Source organism: Kryptolebias marmoratus, linkage group LG11 (assembly GCF_001649575.2).
Source record: "Kryptolebias marmoratus isolate JLee-2015 linkage group LG11, ASM164957v2, whole genome shotgun sequence".
NCBI classification, from domain to species: Eukaryota; Metazoa; Chordata; class Actinopteri; order Cyprinodontiformes; family Rivulidae; genus Kryptolebias; species Kryptolebias marmoratus.
This window is the reverse complement of record NC_051440.1, coordinates 27135338-27144188: the sequence shown is the minus strand read 5'-3', so window position 1 is coordinate 27144188 and position 8851 is coordinate 27135338. Positions and strand designations below refer to the sequence as shown.

General features: G+C 41.1%; 3 protein-coding genes across 4 annotated transcripts in view; 2 read left to right on the top strand and 1 right to left on the bottom strand.

Annotated features, from left to right (window-relative positions):
* The window catches only part of LOC108251161 (gamma-crystallin M2-like), a 2321-nt gene extending 1741 nt beyond the window's left edge, over window positions 1-580 (top strand). Inside the window, exon 3 of the mRNA XM_017441357.2 lies at window positions 252-580. Coding sequence (XP_017296846.1) covers window positions 252-536 — 285 coding nt within the window. The 3' untranslated portion in view covers window positions 537-580. The remainder of the gene's footprint in view (window positions 1-251) is intronic.
* A 3050-nt stretch (window positions 581-3630) lies between these two features.
* On the top strand, window positions 3631-5069 carry LOC108251162 (gamma-crystallin M2-like). Its single transcript, XM_017441358.3, has 3 exons — window positions 3631-3758; window positions 4049-4291; window positions 4741-5069. The coding sequence occupies exons 1-3, from the start codon at window positions 3729-3731 to the stop codon at window positions 5023-5025; spliced, it is 558 nt and encodes a 185-aa protein (XP_017296847.1). The 5' UTR covers window positions 3631-3728; the 3' UTR covers window positions 5026-5069.
* Window positions 5070-5261: 192 nt separating this feature from the next.
* Window positions 5262-8851, bottom strand: part of LOC108248185 (sodium channel protein type 4 subunit alpha B) — a 17815-nt gene continuing 14225 nt past the window's right edge. The window contains exons 26-31 of one of the 2 annotated variants that reach the window (XM_037978435.1): window positions 8312-8416; window positions 7683-7953; window positions 6840-7428; window positions 6624-6768; window positions 6316-6387; window positions 5262-5883 (exon numbers count right to left, since the gene is read on the bottom strand). In XM_037978435.1, coding sequence (XP_037834363.1) covers window positions 5773-5883; window positions 6316-6387; window positions 6624-6768; window positions 6840-7428; window positions 7683-7953; window positions 8312-8416 — 1293 coding nt within the window. In that variant the 3' untranslated portion in view covers window positions 5262-5772. The remainder of the gene's footprint in view (window positions 5884-6315; window positions 6388-6623; window positions 6769-6839; window positions 7429-7682; window positions 7954-8311; window positions 8417-8851) is intronic. The other variant, XM_037978436.1, reaches the window with a different exon arrangement.

Below are 8851 nucleotides of genomic sequence, written 5' to 3'. Positions count from 1 at the left end.
TCACACTACAGCACACATCCCCATGGTAACCACTCACACTACAGCACACATCTCCATGGTAACCACTCAGCCAATCACACATCTCCATGGTAACCACTGAGCTGATTGACAGCACAGCTTGTCCCAGCAGCCTCTGAGTTCCTCATGTTTTCTGGTATTTCAGAGTGTTTCAGATTTACTGATTCATAGCTGAACACAGAACAGAGACTGGCTTATTGATCACTGATTATTGATCACCTGGTGTGTTTCAGCACCGCGGCTCCTACAGGATGAGGATCTATGAGAGGGAGAACTTCGGAGGCCAGATGTACGAGATGATGGACGACTGTGACAACATCATGGACCGTTACCGGATGTCCAACTGCATGTCCTGCCACGTGATGGACGGACACTGGCTGATGTACGAGCAACCCCACTACAGAGGCAGGATGATGTACATGAGGCCAGGAGAGTACAGGAGCTTCATGAACATGGGCATGGGCATGGGCCACATGAGGTTCATGAGCATGAGGCGCATCATGGACTCCTACTATTAGAGCCACCGTGGAAACAGATCATAAATAAAGAAAATTAAAGATCATTTAAAAGTCTGTTGGTTGTTTTTCATTTTCAGACTAATGAAGCTTAGAGATGAATCTGCTGTTCAGAAAGAAAACAGAAAAAGTGAATTTCTGAAATCAGAAACATATAAATATTCATAATATGATTTAACTGGATTATTAGACCATTTTTACACATTTAAGAGTTAAATATCAAATCATAATTTCAGTTTCTATACCAAAGCACTTTTAAAAGAAACTTTTAACAAAATTGTCAACAAAAGAAAAAAATCTTGACGTAAAGGTCAGAAATGTTAAAGTATCTGTATGTTTTTCTTTTTACAATTTAAGAGAGATGATTAAAAAATAAGAGCCATTATTCATAATAACAAATAAATTCATTATGAAGAGGCAGAGAAATATTAAATAACTGCTCCATGACGTCTTTCATTAAACGTTTTATTAACAAAATAGTCTTTTAGACATTGTGACGCCAACATTCACTGCAGCTTTTCTTAAACTGGACGAGTTTTCAACCCAAGCTTTCCTAAATAAGATGTTATAAATAAAGTATAAAGAGGTTCAGGTTTATTAGTTGTTGTGTCTTTGGTTTGATGTCAACACGATCAAACATTTTAAAGATTATCTTTGTTTCATTTGATCCCACATTCCCTGATTTTTGCATTTCAGTTCTGGTTGTTTGTGCTGCTTGATGAGTCTCATAGTTATACAGTTTAAATCTACAAGTACAGTATTTACATAAACCAGGGGTGTCCAACCATCCTGCATGTTTTCCTTGTTTCTCTGCTCCAACACACCTGATTCAGAGGTTAAATCACCTCTTCTTGTTCTGCAGAAGCCTGTTAATCACCCGCTGATTTAAACCAGGTGTGTTGGAGCAGAGAAACAAGTAAAACCTGCAGGATGGAGGCCCTGAGGACCAGGATTGGACACCCCTGACATAAACAGTCAAACTGAAGACATTATGTTGCTTTTCCAATCAAAAAGAAGAGCTACTAACAACCTTTAATCAATTAAATACAAAAGAGTTCTCCAAAAACCCTCCGTGCCCCGTCATACTTTAATGTTATTCACCTGTTTCACAGGTAGGCGGAGGGGGACGGGTTATGGCCCCCCAACCCTACAGATAGACACTTTAAAGGTTTATGAGCTTCACCAGGTGTAAGTTCAGGCAGGTGGAGGTAAGATGTAGCTTCATTCACCTGGATACTCACCTGCCTGCCCGCTCTCCTCGTCTTCCCTCCATCCTGCATCCCAGACAGAAACCAGGAAGAGCTCAGATGTGTTCAGCATCCTCTCCTCTCCTGCAGAAACCGTCTCCTTGTTTTCAAAATAAAGCTTTTTACAAACATTCCTGAACCGTGTCGTCACTAATTCTGCACTTTTAAATCTTCCTATGATTATTTAACCTCTTAACGCAGTGACAATAAAGAGAAGAGCACTAAGAAAAGAGTAAATATGGATGTAGAGAGCTTTTTCTTTCCTCCTGGTTCTGCTTCATGCATCTGTGACAGAACGAAAACATTAACACTCTAAAGTTGTTCATATTTCACCCTAAAAATGGTTCAGCCTGCCACGTTTGGAGTCTTTTTTTCAGTACAACCTCCCAAATGTGAATTAAATTTTTTATTTTTTTACTTTTGACCAACTGTATGAACACAACAGACCTAAAATCACACAAAAAATATAAAATATGAGTAAATAATTCTTAGTTTTTTGGCTGTAAAAACCACAAACATACTTAACGGAATGTTTTTACAACTTAGAATGCAAATATAATCAGTAATATTCATAAAAACATGAACTAATTTATCAAACAACAACGTTATAAACACTATTTCCATTAAAATGCTGATATTTTCTGAGGCGTTTTTTAGTAAAACAGTCCGGAGTTAGAATAAATTGCCATAAATCCTTTTTTTCCACTCATATAAAAACTGACTAAACTTCACATTAAACATATAAAACTACACGGTGAGGTGAAACAGAATAAAAACCAGATAAATTAGAATTTCTGATAAAATGTGGTGTGATCGCTGAGCTCTGAGAAGCTGAAACCGAAGGGTTAAATCTAAAGAAGCAGAGCTAAGAGCTAAACCTAACAAAAGGCTAGCTAAAAGTAGCAGAACAGTAGCTAAAAGCTAAAAGTAGTTTAACAAAACAGATGTTTTTAAGGAAACTGAACAGATCTCAGTGTTTTTCTACTGTGAAAATATTTGTAAAAAAAGAGAAAAATTTCTATAAATAACACGACAGGGAGAAATAAAATTAAACTATAAATAAAGTTTGATATCTGTGAACTTTATCTGAGTTCTTCTAAAGCAGGAACGGACAGACGTAGGACATCCTGGACAGATTAAATGTCCTCTCCGGACGGGTTTCCTGTTTCCTCTGTGAGCCGACAAGCTGGTCAAAAAGATGAAAAAACAACAACATTTAAACAATAAAACACTTTAATTTGTTGCTTTTTAAGAGTTTATAAAACCTCCTACATCAGTCCTCCCATCAAACATGTTTTTATAAATCAATAAAACATTTTATTTGTTTTATAGTCAAACAGACGACTGAACTAATCTTTCTTTCTCTTCTGACATAAAAAAAAAACTTTCATTATGATGCTTTTATAAAATAAATTCATCCACAAATATTCCTTTACTCAAAAATAATAATCTGTTCATGATGCTGTTCTGTTAAAACCAGTTGAACATAAATTTCTACATATTTATGAACAAAATTTAATTTATGTTTTCTTACTTCTAAACGCTTTAAATTGAGAAATTAAAAAGTGGGAATAGTTTTAAAAGGAGATGTTCTGTTCAGGTTTAGCACACAGCTGTGTGTTATTTATCAGAAGCTCCCTGTCTTTGTTTTGTGAACAAAAGTTAAAAAAATGAGTATTTTCAGAGTTATTGTCTTCAGGTTTTTGTTCCAGAAAACGTGGTGTTCTCAGTAAACAGAGGACTGAAGGAGGCTCTTTGTCCGTCGTTTCTAAGAGAAATGCCGAACGCTGAGTGTCTCTTTATGACGCGCTGCTGGCTCAGGCTGTTTGGACAAAAGGCTTCGGCTGCTCAGGTGCTATAAAGAGCCGCCGCTGCTCCACAGGTAACACACGTTCTGAGGACGAGCCGTGCAGCAACAGCAGCGGAGCCGAGCAACCTGACGGGCAACATGACCTCCAGCAACATGAACATGAGCCGGGTGAGAGCCAGCAGACTGATGTGCCTTTCCTGCTGGTGTAAACCTTCAGAAAATAACTTTAGTTTGTTTTCATTCATGAGTTAATTAAAGAAGATAAATTAGTTCATTTTTACTGTTAAATAAAGAATGATGACACATTTGTTCAGCAGCACGGAGGAGTCTAATACATCAGAGTAAGACCAAAACAAACCCCTTCCACCGATGACTCGGTGCTCACCGTGGCTGTCCGCCAACAACCTGAAACCTTCATGAATTCAAAGTGTTGACGGGAGTTTTCTCTGCCGCCTCAGATTGTTTTCTACGAGGACAGGAACTTCCAGGGACGTTCCTACGAGTGCAGCGGCGACTGCTCCGACATGTCCTCCTACATGAGCAGGTGTCACTCCTGCCGGGTGGAGAGAGGCTGCTTCATGGTCTACGACCGCACCAACTACATGGGCAACCAGTACTTCATGAGGAGGGGGGAGTACGCCGACTACATGAGCATGTTCGGATGGAACGACTGCATCAGGTCCTGCCGCATGATCCCCATGGTAACCAGTCACACTACAGCACACATCACCATGGTAACCACTCACACTACAGCACACGTCCCCATGGTAACCACTCACAAGGTCACTCATCTCCATGGTAGCCACTCAGATGGTCACACATCTCCATGGTAACCAGTCACACTACAGCACACATCCCCATGGTAACCACTCAGATGGTCACACATCCCCATGGTAACCACTCAGATGGTCACTCATCTCCATGGTAACCACTCACACTACAGCACACATCTCCATGGTAACCACTCAGCCAATCACACATCTCCATGGTAACCACTGAGCTGATTGACAGCACAGCTTGTCCCAGCAGCCTCTGAGTTCCTCATGTTTTCTGGTATTTCAGAGTGTTTCAGATTTACTGATTCATAGCTGAACACAGAACAGAGACTGGCTTATTGATCACTGATTATTGATCACCTGGTGTGTTTCAGCACCGCGGCTCCTACAGGATGAGGATCTATGAGAGGGAGAACTTCGGAGGCCAGATGTACGAGATGATGGACGACTGTGACAACATCATGGACCGTTACCGGATGTCCAACTGCATGTCCTGCCACGTGATGGACGGACACTGGCTGATGTACGAGCAACCCCACTACAGAGGCAGGATGATGTACATGAGGCCAGGAGAGTACAGGAGCTTCATGAACATGGGCATGGGCATGGGCCACATGAGGTTCATGAGCATGAGGCGCATCATGGACTCCTACTATTAGAGCCACCGTGGAAACAGATCATAAATAAAGAAAATTAAAGATCATTTAAAAGTCTGTTGGTTGTTTTTCATTTTCAGACTAATGAAGCTTAGAGATGAATCTGCTGTTCAGAAACAAAATAATCTGCATCTTGATAGGCCTTAACTGAGCATCAGGACGTCAGATGATGAGTTGTACAATATGTTCCAGTCCAGAGATTCCAGATAAAAACAAATCAATTCAAATTAAAAACCAACACTGGTTTACATTCATGTTTATTATTCACTAGTTGTTAAAGAATTAGTACAAAAATAAAGTTTTGTGTAATGGAAGACAAATGTAAAAACCATTGATTAAGTTGGGTTGTTTTAGATATTTCTGGTCAAACTGAACTTGTTTTTGTTTTTACAAATCAAGCTGGATGAGCCTTGGTGCCCAACGGAAAGGTGATGCTTTAACTCAACAGATGAATCCGTTCAGTTTGGGTCAAACCTGCATCTCATTGGGTAATAAGTTGGGTAATTTTTGTCTCCAACAGTCGCAGCGTAGTTAGATTCATGTTTGGGTTAGATCAGTTTAATCTGTTAGTTCTCTGTAAGTGTTGTTGGAGTATAATTCTGATGGTACAGGTGTGATTAGATAAACAGATTAATAGAAGGAAGCATTGATAAGACAGTAGAACTGTATAAAAACATGGGACGGATTAACGAGGCATTATGTCACAGTAAGGAACCTGTGGCTCCGCCCACAGACTGGTCCACTGTCCTGTCAAACTTTGTCCTGCTTGCGGTGTCTCCTGAACGCTCGCTGGATCACTCCTGCCGCCACCTCTTCCTGTTTCCTCCGCAGGGTGCTGCTGATTGGTTCCTGGGACACCTGCTGGAAACAGAAGGCAGTGATCATTGGAGTCAACTCGATTCAAGATGGCCGTCAAAGCAAACCAACCATAGCAAAACCAAAAATGGCTATAGCTAAGTCAATTCTGCAGCTAAAACCCTGTCTGCTGGTGAAACATCTTAATAGAGTTTAATGAACCTCTTGTGAGTTTTAACTAAAATGTCTGTGAAGTTATAATTTCTCATCACAAGATAATCTTAGTTTAAAACTTAAGGCAGTAAGTGATACACAGTCCTACACCTTCCAGTTTTTAACTACAAAAAAGATCTCATAAAATCAAAAGAGAACAAAAAAAAAAGAAGAACCAGTAGAGCAGTGACATGTTTTATCTTTTTTATAATAATAATGTAAAAAAATATATAAATCTAAATCTGAAAGAGCTGGTAAACCAGATGAGTAGAAGATAAACTTTACAGGTTTGTGGACATTAAACTTTTCCTCCAGTCTGTCTTTGAGCGTGTCCATCTGTCCTGGTTCACCAAACGCCTGCACAGAAAGAAGAAATTAATTTAATTAATAAAAATAACGAGAGAAACTGCATTTTATGCTAAAACGCTGAGTGTTTGCTGCTAAAACTGAGTTCTTGAAGCAAACCGTTAGCTAAAAGGTAAGAGGAGTAAAACACGAAAAGCAGGGACGCTTCTGTAAATAAAGTTAAATGTTTTGAAAAAATCACTACAGTCTGAATGCTGACTCAGCATTAACGCAGATGCTGAGGTTACCTGTGCACTGAGTGCCTGCAGGACGTCCAGGCAGCAGATCTGGTCTCCAGGAAGCAGAGGCAGATCCATGTGGATCAGTCTGATGCTGTTGGGTTTGGGGATCCTCAGAGGATCCTGGAGTTCATCGCAGAAATCTGACAGCTGGCTGTGGAACACAGTAAAGTGTTAGAGTCCACCAGAGGCGGAAAAAGTCTTTCCTTAGGATTCACCCATCACCTGTACTGTATGACCCGCGAAGCATCCGGATCGAACTTCTTCCAGGTGTTATAAAACATCTGCAGGTGCTCGTTGCTCAGCAGCTGCTCTGATTCCCTGCTGCTGAAGCTCTCCAGGATGACAGCGATGAAGAGGTGGACGACCAACAGGAGGTACAGGACAATGTAGGAGGTGAAGAAGACGATGCCCGCCGCAGGGCTGCTGCAGTCTGTGCCCGGGTCACAGTCTGGAGGCGTGTTCATGATGGGACTCAGCAAACGGTCCCATCCAGAGGACGTGCTGATGAGAATCATGCTGATCATGCTGTTCCCAAACGTCTCAAAGTTAAACATGTCGTCAATCATCCCCTCCCTCTTCACGTGGCCAAAGGTATGTATGCCAACGTAGGCGTAGGTGTACGTGACGAGGAAGAAAAGCAGGCCGATGTTGCGGAGGGCAGGAAGTGACATCAGGAAGCCAACAAGCAACATCTGTATCCCTCTGGCCCAGCGGATCAACGGGAGGATTCTGCAGATATGAGCCAGTCGGAACACGGGGAGGACGCCTACATCGATGAAATACTTCGAAAACAGTTCAGCGATGAATAAGCCTGAAACAGACCGACATTATTTCTGTCACTTCCTTCTCTGGTAAAATCTGATTGTCTTTGTTTTTAAAGAGTTTTAGACACATGGAAATCCAAACTGAGAACTGAGTTTCTTCAGTTTGAACATTCAGGATTCAGAGATGATAACAGGATTCAAACTGAAGTTACCAAACAGAGAAAAACTACAGACTTTAAAAACTCCTCTGCCGGTTTGAGATATTGACATAAGAAGATACCGTCACCTGCTGAAGACTCACCTGTGGTCACCAAGATGAGAATTATGAAGTCCATAATGTTTAAACCAAACTTGAAGTAGTGTTGTCGAAGAGCAACAATCTTCAGGATGAATTCAACGTGGAACAGGATGATTACGATGAACCGAAACCATAACAGAACATATTCTGTCTCAATAGACTGTTCATCAGCGTCCAGCATCAGAACCACCACATATACACAGATCAACACCACCACCACGATCTCGAAGATCGGAGCAGTCACCAAGTCAAAGAGCCGGGCCTGGCACTGGTTCTGGTGACAGAAAGGAGACAGGGTTTTCACTGACATCCAAGTCCAGAAACCAGAGAAGGAAGTCTCGTACTAAAATGAAACTACAGCTCAGATCATTAAAACTATCTGACAGCAGTTTGGATGAGTCGGTTCTGGGACCTGTTTGATCCACCGGAGTCCAGAGGAGACAAATCTGATAAAGTCAGATGGTTTGAAAGAAAGAGGTGTGTTGTAGTTCAGCTGGCAGAAATTTCATTGGCTGATTTGTTTAAACATACTTCAGTTTAAGGGGTCAAAGGTCAGAGGAGAAACATTTGAAAGTCAACCTGGACTCTGACCCAAACACACACCTGAACCAAGGCATCCAGCCTTCACTCACCTGTGGGCGTGGAACAGCTTTCTCAGGGGTCTTGGAGAACATTTTCCTCACCGTTCCATGAAACTTCTGCTGATCGTTCGTCATAAAAACATGTTTCCCTCCAACGTAAAGATAAAAAAAACAGTGAAGAAGAATTAGCTGAGAGAAACAAAATTTAACATGATCACTGAGAACCTCGGCTTCTGCTGGGTCCTCCCTGTGGTAACTACAGGAACTACTCTAACCCACGGTAACTATAGGAACTACACTAACCCATGGTAACTATAGGAACTACACTAACCCACAGTAACTATAGGAACTACTCTAACCCATGGTAACTACAGGAACTACACTAACCCACAGTAACTATAGGAACTACTCTAACCCATGGTAACTACAGGAACTACACTAACCCACGGTAACTATAGGAACTACACTAACCCATGGTAACTATAAGAACTACACTAACCCATGGTAACTATAAGAACTACTCTAACCCATGGTAACTACAGGAACTACACTAACCCATGGTAACTATAAGAACTACACTAACCCATGGTA